Source organism: Indicator indicator, chromosome 37 (assembly GCF_027791375.1).
Source record: "Indicator indicator isolate 239-I01 chromosome 37, UM_Iind_1.1, whole genome shotgun sequence".
Taxonomy (NCBI): Eukaryota; Metazoa; Chordata; class Aves; order Piciformes; family Indicatoridae; genus Indicator; species Indicator indicator.
The window spans coordinates 38,148-55,929 of NC_072046.1; the positions used below are offsets into that span (position 1 = coordinate 38,148).

Here is a 17,782-nt window from a genome sequence, read left to right on the forward strand (position 1 = left end):
AAAAGATGGATCTTTCTTGTTTTATAAAAAGGAAAAAAAAAACCAAACCAAAACAACACCAACAACAACAACAAAAGAATCAAATAAAATACAAACGGCACAACAACCACCGAGGACGTGCTGGGGGGGGGGCTGGCAGCACCCCCGTGCCCCCCCCTCCCCCCACTTGGTCACCAGGCACGAGGAGGGGGAGCAGCCCCCCCACCCCACCCACACGCTCACACACACATACACCCACACACGCTCCCCCCCCTGCCCCTCCCCCCCCAAATCCATCCATCCATCCCCACCTCCCCCATCCCCCCCCTCCTCCATCACACTCCGTGGGGTCACGCCGGGGGTGAGGGGGGGTCCGTGGCCGACGTTCCCAAGTGCCGTGGATGCAGAGGTCCTGGGGTTTGTGGGGAGGGGGTGTGGGGGTGCTCCTGGTGCAGCTTCCAGACTGTACAAGGGTTGGTTGGTTGTTTTTTCAAGGTGGGGGGTGTGTGGGGGGTGTCCCCCAAGACGCTGAGAGTTTTGGGGGTTGCAGAGAAGAAAAAGGGGGGGGGGGGAGGGCAAAGAGACATTGCCCCAACAGCTGAGTCCTGAGCAGCTTGGCTCATGCTCCATGCCTGCTGCCTGGGGCAGGCCAGGAGAGTCTGCGTGGAGGGGGGGAATTTTTTTAACCCATTTATGGGGGGAGATAAATTTAAAAAAAAAAAGGGGGGAGGGGTGGGAGGGGGGGGAATCTTTTTCTTTTCCTGTGTGTTTTTTTTATGTTTTCTTTCTATAAAGTCCAGAGCTGGTAGCGAGGGGGTAAAGGGGTTGAGGACAGGGAGACCCTCCAAAAAAGAATGAAATCTCCAAAAAAAGAACAACAACAACAAAAAAATAATCGTGTCCCCCCCTCCCCCCACCTCCTCAGTATGGGATGGGGTGGGTGGGAGGGATTGGGGGGTTGGGAGAGTTGCCCCCCTCTTATCTCCCCTCCCAGCACATGGTGGGGAACAGCTCCCAGCTCCCTCTCCATAGCGTGAGCTTGGCAGAGAGTTCCTTTCAGCTCCGGCTCCCCAGGTTTGGGGGGTCCTGCAGGGGCTGCAGCTCACTTGGAGGGGCTGAAGGAAGAGGAGGAAATGAGGGGTTTTGGGGGGGCTGAGGTGGGGAGGATCTGGGACTGAAACGAGAAACCAAACGACGTTACTAAGAGCGTGGCTGGATCAGTTGGAGTCGGAGTCGGGGGAGGAGGAGTCCCCCGAGGAGGAGGAGGAACTGCTGCTGCCCTCCGAGTCGTTGTCATCTTCATCCTCGTCATCCTCATCCTCGTCATCCTCGTCGTTCTGCAGTGGGGGGGAGGGGTGGCAGAGAGGATGGGGAGGTTAAGAACAGGGTGAGGAGGAAGCCTTGGCTGCCAGCTTCCCTTTGCTCCCTGCTCACCTTCCCTACTGCAGCCCAAAACGAGGGGAGCAACCTCACCCCTCCCTCCGGGGCTGGAGATGAAGGGGGTGGGGAGTGGAGAAGGGAATAAAGCCTGCAAGGACTCAGCTTGAGGGGGGGTTGTGGGACACGGGGGTTTAAGCTGTCAGGGGGGGATGTGCGTGTGGGGAGCGTGCCGGAGCAGCGCGCGGGGGTCCTGCTGCCCTCACCTCTGCCACTGCCTCACTACACCGATCCCAGGTAGGGGACCCAAAGCCACCTCCTGCCTCAGTTTCCCCTCCTCTAAAGCCGGGGAAGGAAGAGGCGTGAGGGGGGGGGTCAAACACCTCACCTGTCCCAGGGGGAGCACAAGGCACGGACACGGTGTCTGGCCCCAGCGCCATCCAGCAAAGGCTGCTTTCAGTTGCACCGGTGCAAAGCTTTGACCCTGCTGGCATTCACACTGGCGCAAACGGAGCCGAGACCAGACTCAGAATCTCCAGCAGGAAAGAGACAGGAGATTTTTTTTCTCTGCTCACTTTTGCGGGGAGGGAGGCAACGTTGGGATCTACACAACCCTTCCCCCTCCCCCCACTTCCCACAGCCCTCCCTGGTCTCCATCCCCAGGCTGCTCCTAACTACGCCCCCGCGGCTGCTCCTCACACTCTCCCTAGGGACGGCAGGGGATGGAGGGGGGGTGAGCCTGTGCCCCTTTGCTTCCCCAGGGTGAAGGGACTGCAGCATCTCTCCTGCAAAGAAAGGCTGAGAGCCCTGGGGCTGTTGAGTCTGGAGAAGAGAAGGCTGAGAGGGGATCTGATCAATATCTATCAATATCTGAGGGGTGGGTGTCAGGATGAAGGTGCCAGGCTCTCTGTGGTCATGCCCAGTGATAGGACAAGGAACAATGGATACAAGATGGAACCCAGGAGGCTCCACCTCAACATGAGGAGAAAATTCTTTACTGTGAGGGTGCTGGAGGCCTGGAGCAGGCTGCCCAGAGAGCTGTGGAGTCTCCCTCTCTGCAGGCTTTCAAAACCCACCTGGATGTGTTCCTGTGTGACCTGCCCTAGGTGACCCTGCTGAGGCAGGAGGGTTGGACTGGACGATCTCTAGAGGTCCCTTCCAGTCCCTAGCATTCTATGATTCTACGTTGCCCCCCAGGCTTCCCAGGTGCTCCTCTGCCATGGTCCTATCTTAGCCTGGGTGCAGGCTTCCCCCAGCCCCAGAGGAGGGTGAGGGGGTCGAGGGGGGGGGCACAGAGTGAGTGGTACAGGAGCGGAGCAGGGCCCGGGATGGCCCCACTGCCCTCCCCGTGGCACAGGCACTGCAGCCTCACCTCGTCCCCATCCTCGCTCTCCTCCTCGCTGCTGGACTCCGAGGAGTCGCCGCCTTCCTCCGACGAGTCGCCATTGTCATCGTCGTCATCGTCATCATCATCATCATCTTCCTCCTCCTCTTCTTCGTCATCATCATCCTCTGACTCCTGTGGGGTGGCGAGGGACTGGTCACAGGTGGGCACCCCAGGATACCAGTACCCATGGGTGCAATGCCCCATCCTTTGGGTTCCTCCTCCCATCAAGGTGGCTCCCACCCTGCACCTGGGAGAATTTCATCTTGCAAACAACCCCAAAAGAGGCTCCTGGAGTGGGTGCAAAGGGATGTTGCAGACTGAGGGGGGGATTGACAAAACCAGCCCTGGGCGGGTTTTGAGCACAGATCTGGGGAGATTTAGTACAGATCTGAGAAGGGTTCTTGATTTCTTGTCTCAAGGACTGGGCAGGCAGCAGGAAGCTTCCAACAAGAGGTGTGGGTGCCCCTGGGACATCTTCTCCAGGGAGGAAGGTGCTGGATGTCCCCAGTGTGGCCATGGTGCACTCACCGACTTGGACTGCATTGTTGGCTTCATCTTGGGGTTGGGCCCCCGGATCTTCCCTATGCTCTTGCGTTTCTGCAGGGAGGGCAATAAAACAAACCCATTCAGAGCTGGGGGGCTCAAGCTTGGTGACTTCCCAGTGCCCAGCACAGAGAAAACCCCACTGATGTGGGGGGGAATAAATCCCTTTGAGGGGGCTGAGGGGCTCTCCTGCACAGCCTCACCTCACCCAAGTCCCTCCACCCCAGGTCCCCCCGATGCCAGCACCAGGTGGATACTCACATTGGAAGTGTGTTCCTTGTAAGCAGCTCGCTCCTGGGGTGAGAGGCTCTGCAGAGATAGGAGAGATGGTCAGGGACCAGGAAGGGCTGAAGTGGAAGACAGAGAGGGGAAGGACTCCAGCACAGGGCACCTCCCCCTCCCCCACATAATTTTTAAAAAGGCCTTTTAAGTTTAAAAAGAATCCTCCAAAAAGGGTCTGGAGACGGCAGGTTTCCAGAGGAAGGCTGCGAGCAAAGCCCATGCCGCACATCCCCAAGAACAACTAACGCCCAACACCAGTGCTCCCCATGGGGGTCAGCACTCACCTTGAGCCAGATGTCGAGGTGCACCTTGTACTGCTTCTGCTGCTCCTCTGCCAGTTTTTTGTAGTGGTCCTTCTGGCCCTGGGAGATGCGCTGCCAGCGGCTGCCGATCTCCACCATGCGCTCCTTCAGTGGCAGGTGGTTCAGCTCCCCGTTGGACAGCAGCTCCTGAGAGAACTTCTGGTAACCGTTCCTGCAGGGAGGGGGAGAGCACAGAGGCAGCTCAGGCAGTGCACATGGAGAAACCAAACAGTGGCCCCACGCAGCCCCCACACCACCCGCCATCCATCCCCCACAGTCCAGCCCCACGCCTCCCCACCACAGGTTCTTTTGTACCAGCCAGCTGCGGCTTTTTGGAGCCCAGGTACTCACATGGGGGGTTTCTTGGGCTCTCCCTGGAACTTCATCTTCTTGGTAGAGTTGGTGGAGCACGGAGGAGCTCGCATCTCGCTCAGCTCCCTCTGAGTCAGAGGAGAAAGAGGAGTCAGGGGGACAGGGCCAGCACTGGCTGCAGGGGCAGGGCAAGGGGCAAGAAGGGGCAGGGACCCACCTCGTATCGCTTCTGATCCTCTGCTGCTTTCTTGATCCACATCAGCTTCTCCTTCTTCTCCATGTTGTTCCAGGTGGCCTCCATGGCCTTTAGTGCCTTTCCCCGGTCGTTCTGTGGCACAAACCAACACGTCAGATGCACCCAAGATGCCCAGGGTGCTACCCCAGGGACCAAGAGGCATCCAATCCTTTGCCAACTCCTGTCGCCCTCCACACAGCACCCAGCCCCAGCTCCTTGCTGTTTTGGGTGTGAAAGCAGAAGAGAAGGGGCAAGGGTGGGAGTGATGATCCCACTTCCAGCATATTTATATGGGGGTAATGCTTTTAAGCTGGAAGAGGGGAGATTGAGACTGGAGATTTGGAAGAAGGGGGGTGGTGAGACACTGGCACAGGTTGCCCAGGAAAGGTTGTGGATGCCCCTTCCCTGGAAGCGTTCAAAGCCAGGTTGGATAAGGCCTTGAGCAACCTGGGCTGGTAGAAGGTGCCCATGGCTGGGGGTTGGAACTGGATGATCTTTAATGTCCTTTCCAACCCAAACCATTCTGTGATTTATCAGTATCTAAAGGCTGGGGGGCAACAGGATGGGGCCAGACTCTTCTTAGTGGTGCTCAGTGACAGGAGAAGGGGCAATGGGCACCAACTGGAACCCAGGAGGTTCCAGCTGTGCAGAAGGAGAAATTTCTTTGGTGTGATGGTGCTGGAGCCCTGGAGCAGGCTGCCCAGAGAGGTTGTGGAGTCTCCTTCTCTGGAGAGCTTCCAAACCCCCCTGGCCATTGTGCTCCTGGGCAAGCTGCTGTGGGTGCCCTGCTTTGTTCAGCAGGGTTGGCCTGGATGATCTCCAGAGGTCCCTTCCAATCCCAACCATGCTAAGATTCTGGGATTCCTCTCCCAGCCCACTCCTCACCTTGAAACGAGCCAGGTAGTCCCCAATGACGCTCTGCTGCCAGATCTCCTCAGCTGTCTTGGGGGACTCTGGCAGCTTCCCACGCTCCTCTTTATCTGAGCTGTGCTTCTTCTCTGACTGCGCCTTCATCGCCGCCTCCCGCGCCTTGTACTTGGCCTGCACAGGGGGCAGGGTGGGGGTGAAGGGACATCAAAGGTACCTGAGCACAAGCCCCTGGCCACCAAGCACAAGCAGGACACTGCAGCTTCCCCCAGGGCTGTCCCCAAGGCAGCACCAGCAGCCCCCCCAACTCACACACAACGCATGTCTCAGGACTCCCACCCTACTAAGAAAGCCATCGAGGCTTTAAACTGAGGCTTAAGGACCTTCCAAGGTTTCTTAAGATGCTGGGTCATAACCACCAGGTCATGAGAGGGAGAGGGCACAGCTGGTGGTACCCACTGGGGTGGCCATCAGTTTGATGATGATCCTGAGGACAACCATCCCAAAGCTGTGGTGGTCTGGGGATGACAAAGCCCCTCGCAGCGTGAGGACACAGCCTCAAGCTGTGCAGGGGGAAGTTTAGGCTTGATCTTAGAAAGAAGCTCTTTCCAGGAAGAGAGATTGGCCATTGGGATGGGCTGCCCAGGGAGGTGGTGGGGTTAATGTCCCTAGAGGTGTTTAAGAGGATGAGGCACTTAGTGCCATGGTCTAGTTGATCAGATAGGGTTGGGTGATCGGTTGGAGTTGACCATCTTGGAGGTCTCCTCCAAACTGGTGGATTCTGTGACAAGGACAGACAGAGTTCCCTGGCCTGCTGGAGATGCCCAGGATGGAAGAAAAGGGTTGAGGAAGGTACCAACCTTCTTCTTCTCAGAGAGGTCGTTCCACATGCGGGCCAGCAGCCGGGTCAGCTCGCTCTCCGACAGCTCCGGCCGCTCCTCCTGCAGCTGCTTCCGCTTCTCCTCCGAGAAGATGAACATGGCCGAGATCGGCCGCTTGGGCTTCTCTGAGCTGGCCTGCAGGGGGGACACAGGGCTTGTGGCTGTGGGACCTGCCTCACGCTGCTAGCCTCCAACCCCAGCAGATGGAAGAAGCAGGGAACAAAGCCCTCCAAGCACCCCGGGATGGCAGTAAGCCCACCCCATGTCTCCCCAGCTGCCTGTCTCACCTTGCCGGTCTCTGGTGAGGACTTTTTGGACGCAGGACTCGTTGCCCCTTTCCGGTTGCTGCCCAGCATCTTCTCCTCACCTAGCACCCGCTGCTGCTCCTCCTCAGGCAGGCTCTGGGTGGCACAGGAGGAGAGACAGGTAAGATGTGGTGCAGTGGGGAGGGGGGAAACTAACACACTCAGTTGTCCTGATTCAAAAATCCACCCCAGCCATGGCCAACATTAGGCACTGCAAGCCGGGGCGTGCAGCCTCGGTGTCGCCACACCTGTGTCACTCCCCTCACTGGGCAATCTCCCTCCTCCCCAGCTCTGTCCCCTCCCTGGCTCAGTCTCATCAGCTTCCTCTCTGTGAAGACAGAGGGGACAGGTGGCCAGATGTTGGCACACACCCCTGGGTTTTCCACCTCCTGCCCTTGCTGGGGCCATGTCACATCCGCCTGAGGAACCAAGCAGGGTGCTGAGGTGGCCTTGGTGTAGCCCCCCCCACCTACAGCTCAGTGGAGGGAAGGAAGTGAGAGACAGAGCTGCCTGCTCAGCCACAGCCTCAACCCCACCTCCACCTCCGGCACCAGCCCTCTGCTCACCCCCAACTTCCCTTCCAGTCTCCACCTCCCAGTGCCCAACTGGAGAACACTGAGTCAGGCAGCAGGGCAGCTGGGGAAGGGTCAAGGTTATGCACAAACATCTCTGCACACCATATATGGCTGGGTCCTGACACATTTTGGGGGGAGCAGATGAGGACAGCATCAGTGCAACTCCTGTTTAACCCATCCCAGCCCCTCCCCATGTTAGGGGTCTGCAGCACCCATGGCCAAGGCACCCCCATGGCACTCACCTCCAGGAAGCGGAGGAGCTCGATCTCATAGTCTTTCTTTTTCTGGAGAGAGATGAGATGAGATGAGTGGTTACACAGAGACCCCTCAGTCCAGCCCTGCCTTGTGCAGTCCCTGACCCAGTCTCAACCCCGTCAGCATCTGTTGGTCCCACATACATAGACTGGGGGGCAGGGACCATCATAGAATCATGGAATTGTTTTGATTGGAAAAGACCTTTAAGGACATCGAGTCCAACCAGTCAGCCAGCACTGCCAGGGCACCACTAAAACACAGCCCTCAGCACCACACCTCCACAGCTTTGAAACCCCTCTAGGGATGGGGACTTCACCACTGCCCAGGACAGCCTGGGCCAGGCCTTGACAACCCTTTTGGGAGAGAAAAATTGTTCCTCATGTCTCCTGGCACAACTTGAGGCTTATTCTTCTCATCCTGTCCCTTGTTACATGGCTCCACAGAGGTGACCAAGGACCTCCCAGGGAACTGGTGGTCAAGATGCCCAGAATAAGCACTGAGGAAGGGTGAGGAGCTCATTTCCAGCACTGTTTGTAGCCCAAACTCTCCCATCCTCATCTTGCCTCCCCACAGCACTGCTACCCACCTGCCTGTCCACCTCTCTTGTCCACCCTTGGGCCCTCACCTGGTCACACTTTTTGTGGTAGGCATCCTTTTCCTTCTGGGAGAGCAGCTTCCACTGCTGGCTGCACAGCACCATCCGCTCGGTGCTGGGCACATCTTTCATGTTGGCCATCAGCTCTGCACAGTACAGGGAGTAGCTGTTCCTGCAACCCATGGAGGGACCCAGCATTAGGGACAACCTGTCCTGCTCATGTCCTCTCTGCAGAGCTAAGGAGGCTCCCCAAGACACTCCCCCCACAAGACACCCTCTGGATTGCACCAGGCAGTGAAGTGCTGTGCCCAAGGTGTTTGGATTTGAGGGAAGCTAGAGGGGGTTGCCCCCTACTCTGGAGCATGCAGCATCACCAGAAACCTCCCTCAGATGTGTACTCAGTGTGCGTTTCATAGAATCAGAGTTGTGTGGGTTGGAAGAGACCTTTGAGATCATCAAGTCCAACCAGTAACCCAGCACTGCCAGGGCACCACTAAAACATGGCCCTCAGCAACACATCTCCACAGCTTTGAAACCCCTCCAGGGATGGGGACTCCACCACTGCCCAGGGCAGCCTGGACCAGGCCTTGACAACCCTTTTGAGGAAGAAATTGTTCCTCATGACCAACCTAAACCTCCCCTGGCACAGCTTGAGGCCATTTCTTCTCATCCTGCCACCTGTTACATGGCTCCACCTGGCTCCACCCTCTTTTCAAGGAGCTGTAGAGAACCAGAAGGTCTCCCCTCAGCCTCTTTTTCTTCAGGCTGAACATTCCCAGTTTTGATCCAGTTCAAGGATCAGTTTAAATGGAGTCAAGAGCTTGTGCCCAGAGTCCCAGAAACGAGCAGGGCTCTCCAAGCTCCATCTCCCTTGTTAGCAAAGAACCAGTGTTCACCCAGGCTGGCCAAGACCCTGCAGTGAGAGCTCAGGAGGGGCCAGGACTCACGGAGGTGGCTTTGTGGGTCGTCCATCGAACTTGTCCTTGAGCTGGCGCTCAGCCTTGGTGAGGGTGGAGCGGGTGATGCCCTCCTCGCTGATGTTCAGCTCAGGGTGCTTCTGGATGTAGTCCCTCATGATCTCCTGCAAAGGGTGGAGCGCAGTCAGGAGAGGGGCTCTGATCCCTGCCTGGCTGGCGGCCAGAGGAGGAGGAAAGAGAAGCCAACCATTGCCCTAATGATCTCTCCCCAGGAGTACTTCTGCCTTTCCCCAAAGCTTGCTGGAGGAGGCAGGGCTCAGACTCACTAGGGACCTGCAGGGACCTGGCTGAACCCCAATGCTGGCTATTGAGTGAGGCTGGCTAGCAGCTGGTGGCTGTGGCCATGAGGCAGAGTGGCTCAGAGTGAACACAGGGCCGAGTGTGGAGGGGGGATGGGTGAGGCTGCTCCCTACCTCGTACTCCTTCCGCTGTTCCAGGGCCTTATGAATCCATTTCAGCCTCTTTTTATCGGAGAGTTGAGACCACTGCTTGCCCAGCGACTCTTTCACCTCCTTCGTGGTGGCCTGAAAACCCAAAGCCAGAGGTGAGGGCAGAGGGGTAAAACCCACAAAAAGAAGAGGTAAAAAAAGAGAAAAAAAGAGAAAAAAAAAAAAAAAAAAAAGAAAAAATTCACAAAAAAGGGGCAAAAAATAGTCAGGTTGATCACCTCATCCCCGTGGCACCCAGCTTGGGGCCATGGGGTGGCTGCGAGCAGTGCTCGTGGCCGGGGCAGGGGGTGTGCGTGTGGGTGAGGGCCATGGCCAGAAGCGGATCTGTGTGCTGGGAACCTTTTTCCTGCCCTGCCTCAGGCTGTGGTCACCCCTTCCACTGCAGGCAAAAAGTGGGGTCTGTAGCCCCGAGCCTCTTCTTCAGATGTGCTGAGCCCTTTCCTTACCTCCGGTCCAGGTTGCTGGAAGCTCTTAAGCGGCGTCCTCCAGCCCGCGCCCCTCCCTCCCCTGCAATGCTTCTCTCCTTTCCCCCTCCTCTGCCCGCAGCAGCGGGGGGCAGGACCCCTCCACACTCACACACACTCCCACCCACCCTACTCACATCTGGACGCACTTTCAAGTAGATCTTCTTCTCATGGTTGTACCACAGCTGCTGGGGGGTCTTGGGTTTCTCAGGGACGTCGGACTTCTTGGCGTTCTGGATGAGATCCGGGTGGTCTTCCCTTTACCCGGCAAGGAGGTGGGGAAGGGAGAGCGTTAGGGAGGTTGCAGGTGGAAGGAGAGCACCCCTAAACCCAACTAAACCTCCCCCTAAACCTCTCCAATCATCACTGCGGGGCTGAGCCTCCACAGGCTCAGACACTGGGGTGAAGGGCAGGGGGTCCCTAAAAGAGCAGGAAGGGTTTAGGGCTTTGGGTCTGTCCTTCCTGGGCAGCATTGGCTAAAAGCATCCTCTTTAGTGGGTTGGGCAGGGCTGCATCCCTGGAGCAGCAGCAGGTCATTAGGAATGCCAGGATCCACCTGGGTTACAGGGACCACATCCAAAGGCCAGGTTTGGGAGGAATGAGGTAGTCACTGCAGCTTTTCACAGTGCTGGCAGCAGGGCTCCTGTCACTGAATCATAGAACTCCAGTTTGGAAAGGACCTCAAGGGTCATCTGCCCAACCCTCCTTGGGAAGGGTCCCCTCCTTCAAGACCCTAACCCTCAGAGCATGCATGGTCCTCAGCTCTCTACCCCCTTTCATGAGTTTCCCAGCTGGAGGGCTGCTCTCAGCACCTCTTCCTTCCTTTTTTTTTCCCAGCACCTCCCCCATTCCATTCTGCCTTCAAGCTGCAGGGCCCATCAAGCCTTCCTCTGTGACCTACACACAGGAGGGGAGATTGGGTCTGCCTGGGGTGACACAGAGGGTCTGGCTGCTCACCTGAACCTTGCCAGGTTCCTCTCAAACTCCTGCTTCTCTCGCTGGAAGTCCTGGATGTATTTCATCTGGGGACACAAAGCCACCAGGGAGGTGGAGAGGGACATCAGCACCAGGGAACAGGCAAGCAGAGACATCTCTGTGGACCCTGCCAGCTGGACACCCATGACCTTCAAAAGGACTCAAGGGCTTTCCAGCCCATCAGACTGGTCCTGAAGCTCCCAGCTGAGGGTTTCCAGTCTGCCCATGAATACAGAGGCAGGATCTCCCTCTTCTCCTTGCCCCAGGCAGCCCTGGAAAGCCTTGTGCAAGAGGGTACAGCGGAGCTTTGTGCCCTGGACCTCTCCTGCTGGTGGCAGATCCACCCAGACTGAGAGTTGGGGCACCTAAAACACCTGCCTGGCCTCTGGCCAAGGCCACCTCCAGAGCTGGAGGTGAGATGGGCAGCTCTCCTCCCAGCACCTGCCATGGCCTGGAGCAGGGCCTGCTCCTCCATCCCTCGCTGGGACAGGGTGTGTGATTTAAAGGCAGCATTAATACGGATCCACCCCACAGCGAAGTCACCGTCCAGAGCTGGACCCATGGACAGACCCAGCCAGCCTCCACCCCACAGATCCTGGCAACCAGGCCGGGGAAAGGACTGGTCTGACAGGACTAAACAAGCACCTGGGCTTCTCCCATCGAGAGCTGGGTTAAACCCTCACCAGCTCAAGGCTGGGCTCTCCTGGTTTTACTGGGAGAGCTGGGCACACAGAGCCCAGCACACAAAGGCACTCAAATGAGGAAGGGCTTGCTGATTCCCTTTCCCCTTCCCTGTACCTTTTTCTTCTCGGGAAGCTCCTTGTATTTCTTGGACAGGATCTTGGTGAGATCCAGGTTGCTCATTTCAGGGTGAAGCTTGGCGTACTTGGCTCGCTTCTCCATGAAGAAGCGGAAATAGGGAGTCAGGGGCTTCTTGGGGAAGTCAGGGTGTTTCTGGGGAGACAGCAGAGTGGCAGGCACTGAGTGTGGGACTGGCAGCACAGCAGAGGGCACAGCCAAGTCCCACCAGCTCCCAGCTCTCCCCAGTACCAGGGGTGATCTGCCTCCATCCAGCCTTCCTGGCTCCCTGAGATAGGAACACCCCAGTGTGGCAGGCAAGAGGGGTAAAAACCCTGGGAGCAATCACAGAATGGGAGGGGCTGCAAAGGACCTCTGGAGATCACCAAGTCCAACCCCCCTGCCAAGGCAGGATCTCTTAGAGCAGGTCACACAGGAACATGTTCAGGTGGGTTTTGAATGTCTCCAGAGACGGAGACTCCACCACCTCTCTGGGCAATCTGCTCCAGGTCTCTGTCACCCTTAAATTAAGAAGTTCCTCCCCATGTTTAGATGGAACTTCTTACATTCAGCAAGGGCTCTCTTCCTGAGGAATTACAATATACCAGGGCTGGGTATCCTGGGAGCAGCCTCTGGCCACCCAGAGCTGTTGGCACAGAGCAGTTGTACTGCAGGAGGGGACACTGAGGCAGAAGGAGGGAACAGGACCCACCTCCTGGCTAGAACCCTGGTTGCCCTGGGGCTGCCCAGCTGAAAGCAGCACCCACCCAACCTGGCAGGCCAGGAATAGGAGAGCAGCTTCCTGACCCCCTCTAGTGCTAAACTTGGATGCAGGCTGCCAGCCATATTAAATGTACCCTGGATTTGGCCCAGGCCCAGAGCCTGTGGCCTCCAGAGCCTTGGGCAGCCAGCCGTGGGGATTACGGTCTGAGGTGCCTGCAGGGGCTCTGGTGGCAGAGCCACACTGGTCTGAGGTGCCACATGGGTGATAGCACCCTGCCTGAGGTGCCCTTTAGGGATTGATCCTCATTCCTTCTTGATACCTTGAGCTTCTTGCCCTTGTAAGGATTCTTCACGTGTTCTTCAGCATCCATAATGAGCTCTGTCAGAGTCCGAAACTTCCTCACCTGCAGGGTAAGGAAGGGCCACAACGTGAACAGGCTGTGCAGGGGGGACAGGACAGGTCCCTACTCAGCACCAGGCCACGCTGGGCATGGCATAACCCCACAGGGATTCATAATGCCTGCACGCCAACAACCTGCCCCACCACCTCCAAAGGATTCACAACGCCAACGGCAGCAAAATGATGTCAGCATTATGGGCTGAGGAGTGGAGGTGCTGAACTTGGGTGATTCAAACAGCCCTGGAAGGCCCCTGGATGCTTGGTCCTTGGTTACCTCATTAGAGATCTCCATCCACTTCATCTTGCACATCTCCCCCGAGAAGTCCTTGAAAGCCACTTTCTCCCAGTCCAGGTGGGACTCGGTGGTTTTGAACTTGCTCCCATCATTGGAGGGCAGGTTGTTCCTCATGCACTCCAGCAGGGTCAGCATGTCCTCCTGAGACCAGCGGTCTGGGCAGCAAAGAGACAGCCTCAGCAGCAGTGCACGGGCACCACAGCTCCTGGGGCAGGCAGGGCACGGGCACCACAGCTCCTGGGGCAGGCAGGGCACGGGCACCACAGCTCCCAGGCCAAGCAGGGCACAGGGACCACAGCTCCCGGGGCAGGCAGGGCACAGGGACCAGGCAGGCAGCCTTCCCATCAGGGATTAGGGACTACAGCTCCCAGTGTGCTGCTCCGGGCCGCACGCCGGGACACGTAATCTCCACGTGCTGCCTCTCGAGATTAAAGATCAAAGGGATGTGGCTGTTCCCACGAGCCTGGAGCAACTTTCTGCAGGCCAAAACAATTGGAGCAAAGCTAGAAAATCCACTGGGTGCAAACCAGAGCAACTGGCTCATCCCAGGGCCACCATCAGATAAGGCAATGGCTCTGCTGGGAGGGAGCAGCAGGGCCGTTTCCTACACACGGGAGCAAAGCCCTGAGGAGGGAGATAGGAGCCACACTCCCTCCAACCCATAAGGAAACAGGGAAACCTGCTTTCCAAGTGGAAAAGATGTGTCTGGAGCGATGGGATCCCCCCCTCTCCAGTGCTGCTTTTCCTTCTAATAGGAGAGCCTTCCTATCACCCAGCTCCATGTTGACCTCTGCCAAGGTCAAAGCTCAGAGATCACAAAGCCAAGGGGTGCAGAGCCCCGCACAGCACCTCCCATCTCCCAGGGAGGTCCCTGATGGCGTAGGGGTGATGGTTCTATCACCCCAACATCTCCCAAACTGCCAGGAGGAGTGTTCCCAGCTCCCACAGGGACAAACTGCTGGGATGGCAGGATGAGCACAAGGCAAAGCTGGGGAGCCTGAAGCAGCCAGGAGGCCAGGCCAGGCAGCAGCCCATGCTGGGACAGGCAGCAGCCAGGATATCCCAACACCAAACATCCCATCCAGCACCACTCTGGAGCTGCCTCCTTGCCAGGGGAATTCCTGCACTGGGCTCTCTTCCACACCAGCCAGGGAGAGGAGCTCCGGGTGCTCTGCAGCTGGGTGGCCCTGGGGAAAGGCAGCAGGGCCTGGGAGCAGAAACAGAGCTCCCTAGGGATGGGCTGGAGGAGGAGCAGAGGAGACCGAAGCCACACAGCCCCATCTGCTTCAACCTGGGAAGGGCACCAAGCCCAAGGACTTCCCGGGCACAGGACCCACTCTCCATGGTATCCCCTGCCCCACATCTCTGCCAGGTAAGGGCTGGGGTGTTCAGAGCTGCCAAGGGACACAGAGCATCCTGGTGAGATGAGGACAACACAGCCCATGATGGATTTGAAGGGAGCATCTCTCTCCTTCCATCTCCAGAAATGAAAACAAGCTCCCAGAACTGCTGCAGTTCTCCCTCTGCTCAAACTCAGCGTGCATGCAAACACCACCTCTGCTTCTGCCTCTGCATCAGTCCAGTGAAGGACAACCCCTCCCTGAACCCCAAATCTGAACAAGGGTTGTTAGAAAATATGTGGGACCCGCAGCCAGAGTCAGGGGAGCACAGTCAGGACTGTCCTCCCATCCTGTTCACCTTCTGAGCCTGTCAAGGTGGGGAGCTGAGGCAGAACAGTTTGGGATCTGGCTGGTCTCCATAGTTACCTCATTGGGACCATTAGGGATTAATGGGGAGGGTGAAAGATGGAAAGAACCCCTCCATAAAGCAGAGAGTCGAGCAGCTCTGGACACCTCTCCACACTCCCAACTTCAGAGCCTCAAAACATCATGAAGGGGGAGACAGGAAACCTCCACCAGTGCCTCATAGGAGATCAGAGCTGGGGTGGGGGAGGCACCAAGCCCAAACTTTTGCCTTCCTATTTTTCCCAGTCGTGTTCCAGCTCCCTCTCCTGCCTCCAAAGACCAAGGAGGCAGAGCTGGGCTGTGAAGCTGATGCCAATTTTACTTGCAGAAATCAGGAGAAAAAAATCAAAAGCAGCACAGCCACAAAAACCAAGTGGGGAAGATGACCCCTCCCCTAAATTTCCTCCCGACAACAAGCCTCATGCCTCAGTTTCCCTCCTCCGACACAGGAACCTCTCAAAACCTTTGGCCCTGCATGACCTCCCCCTCCACCCCCTCACCATACCAGCAATCATCCAAACTAACCACAACCCACAGGGAAACGCCAAGGAACTGCAGAAACCTCCCCAAAACCCTCCGGGAGGATAAGGAGGACCCCAAGTTCAGCGCCCCCCATCCCTGCTCCCCCTTCCAGCTGTGGTTTGCCAAAAAGCAGGAGGGGAATCGTGGAGTTCACCCAGCAAGATGAATGGGGCTGTCTGTGCCCTGGGACCGATTTATCCCTGGCTCTCCTGGCAGCGGCGGGGCTGGGGCTATATTAGGAAAGCTGCCCCGGTGTAATTAAATCCAGCTCAAGACCCGCGGAGGGACACGTGCTGAGGCCGGGGTCGCTCGGGACAACAAACCCACTGCGGCCAGCCAGGGCAAACAGGGGGTCCAGGAGGGCTGAACAGGCCTTAAGGGGGAATTTTAAGGTGCTGGGGTAGCGTTATCCCCTCTGTCCAAAATAAAACATCATTTTTTTTTCTTTGTTCTTTTTTTTTCTTTCCCTTCCCTTGTTTTCCTCCCTCTTTTCCAATAGAAGCTGAACCTCTGATGTCATCCCAGGGTCTGGAAGCCGGAGGCCCAAGGTAACAAACAGCTCAGCTTTTAATGCAGCCCAGATGTGATCAGTGAAGGCAGCACCTCTTTGTGCCAGCCCTCCGCCCTTGCCCCACAATGCCAGCCAGCCAGAAAGAGCATCCTCCATGCTGGGAGGGATCTGCCATGCACTCATACACGTATCCATGCCCCCCACCCCGGGATCAGGACAGCCAAATCCCCGCTGTGTTGGGATCATGGCTCCTCCATCCCAAGGACAAAAGGGCCGCCCCATGGGGTTTGATTGTTTTGCGTATTTTTTTAAGGTGGCAGCAGTATTCCTGTGGGAACCCTGGGGTGGGGGCTGCTGGGGGTGGGGGTGTCTCACCTTGGTTTTTGGGAGCTGTCATTTCCAGGTCTGCAGGGCACTCGGCTTCGCCGTTCATCCTCCACCTGCCTGCGCCCAGGTCGGTGCCGCCGGCTGCCTGGCGCTACCCAAGGTCTCTCCCACCCGCTCGGCTCTGCAAGCAAAGGAGAGCCCCCACCACCACCATTAGCACCTCCCCATGCTGGGGGACCCATCAGGTTTGGAGGACCTCACCGAAGGCTGTCACTCCCTCCCCACCCCCTGCCCTGAGATGTCCAAGGTGCTGGGTTCGCCCCCAAAAACAGCCTGGTAAGGTTTGGAGGGGAGGCAGGGTGATAAGGTGGGTGCCTGGGGGAATCTCGGTGATCTAAGGGGTCCTGAATGGTGCTGTGACACCCTCCCTCCCCCCCAACCAGGCTGGGGAGGCAGAAAAAGGCAGGGAAGAAGGGTTCAGGATGTCCCCAAGGTGGGGAGTGGTGCAGGATCTTAGAGGGCTCCCCACAGATCTGAGGGGAGAAGGGTTCAGGGGGTGTCCCTGAGGTGGGATCCACAGACTTGGGGTCAGGAGGATCTGAGCCAACAGGGTTGCAAGGGATCTCCCAAGGGGAGCTTGATTCCCCCCTACCCCCTCAAAGGGGAGTTTCCAAGGTGAGGAAGTCACAGATCCATAGAGATCTTTGGAGGAGAGAGGGATCCCCCAGATCTACAGCAGCTTGTGGGGTGCTCGTTTAGGGAGCGGCAGGGAAAAACCCACACACACGTGGGGAGCATGGGGGGTCCAAGCAGCCTCCCAAGGAGGGGAGAACAAGCTGGGGGGGGAACATTTCAACAGAGAGGTTCTATGGGAAGGATCCTCCCAGATCCCAGGGATAGGATCTTAGAACCCCATGGGAAAAGATCACCCTGAATGGAGGTGAATGGGTGAAAGGCCTTGGTGGGGGGACCCCAGAGCTATGGGGGGAGGCCTAGCAGGGTGCCTCACCCTGGAGGGGATGGGCTGAAGGCCCAGGGGATCAGGAACTGTGCCAGGGGGGATGGGCCCCAGGTCTGAGGAAGGGGAGCCTGGCCTGGGGCTGGCAAGGAGAAATTTGGGCTCATGCAGGGGTCCCAGGAAAGAGCTGGGACCTGTAAGAGCTCCTGGGGGATGGATCCAGGCCCTGGGTCTGAAGAAGGATCACCCTGAGGGAGGCTTCGGGGACCTCCCAGGCCCCATGAGCGATGGGGGATCAGCCTGGGCTGTGTGTGATCAGCTCCTGGAGGGGTAATCAGGGGGGGCAGACCCTACCTAAGCCCCGGGGGAGAAACAAGGATCCAGGGTGAAATGAGCCTTCAGGGCCTGGGGTGAGTTGAGCCCCCGGAGGGGATCGTGGAAGATCTCCCCGGGGTGGAAAGGGAACCCTGGGCAGATGGGGAATCACCATGGGGGTCAGACTAGCCCCTGGGGTGGTTGTGAGGCTACCTTGGGAGGTGATTGTCACCAATGTGGGATGAGCCTTCGGGGGCTGGATCAGCCCCCAGGGGCTTGGATATGTGACCACCTCGGGAAGCCGGACAGGAGATTCACCCCAGGGTATGGACAGACCTGGCAGATCCTGGCAGTCAGATCTGGGACCACGTTGAGCAGTGGGATCGCCCCCAGCGTGGGATGAGCCTTCGCGTGGGGGAGGAGGGTGG

The 17,782-nt window shown here is 57.7% G+C and overlaps 1 protein-coding gene across 2 annotated transcripts; it reads right to left on the bottom strand.

Annotated features, from left to right (window-relative positions):
• Nucleotides 1-1,181: 1,181 nt before the first annotated feature.
• Nucleotides 1,182-16,187, bottom strand: LOC128978460 (nucleolar transcription factor 1). 2 transcript variants are annotated; one of them, XM_054396401.1, is made up of 20 exons: nt 16,130-16,187; nt 12,956-13,131; nt 12,602-12,685; nt 11,559-11,714; nt 10,743-10,807; nt 9,923-10,043; nt 9,286-9,396; nt 8,843-8,976; nt 7,926-8,067; nt 7,288-7,329; nt 6,453-6,566; nt 6,145-6,300; nt 5,303-5,458; nt 4,400-4,510; nt 4,222-4,310; nt 3,853-4,042; nt 3,548-3,595; nt 3,272-3,340; nt 2,729-2,875; nt 1,182-1,316 (listed from the first exon to the last, which is right to left on the bottom strand). In XM_054396401.1, exons 1-20 carry the CDS (start codon nt 16,185-16,187, stop codon nt 1,197-1,199), a joined length of 2,289 nt encoding a protein of 762 aa, XP_054252376.1. In that variant the 3' UTR covers nt 1,182-1,196. The 2 variants fall into 2 exon arrangements, with proteins under 2 accessions (XP_054252376.1, XP_054252377.1); XM_054396402.1 differs by lacking the exon at nt 9,286-9,396.
• Nucleotides 16,188-17,782: the final 1,595 nt, after the last annotated feature.

Coding starts and splice junctions, on each gene's coding strand:
- LOC128978460 (XM_054396401.1), bottom strand. CDS start 16,187: ATGAACGGCGAAGCCGAGTGCCCTGCAGACCTGGAAATGACAGCTCCC. Junction 8,068..8,842: donor CGACCCACAAAGCCACCTCC/GTGAGTCCTGGC, acceptor CATGGGTTGCAG/GAACAGCTACTCCCTGTACT. Junction 7,330..7,925: donor ACCACAAAAAGTGTGACCAG/GTGAGGGCCCAA, acceptor ATCTCTCTCCAG/AAAAAGAAAGACTATGAGAT.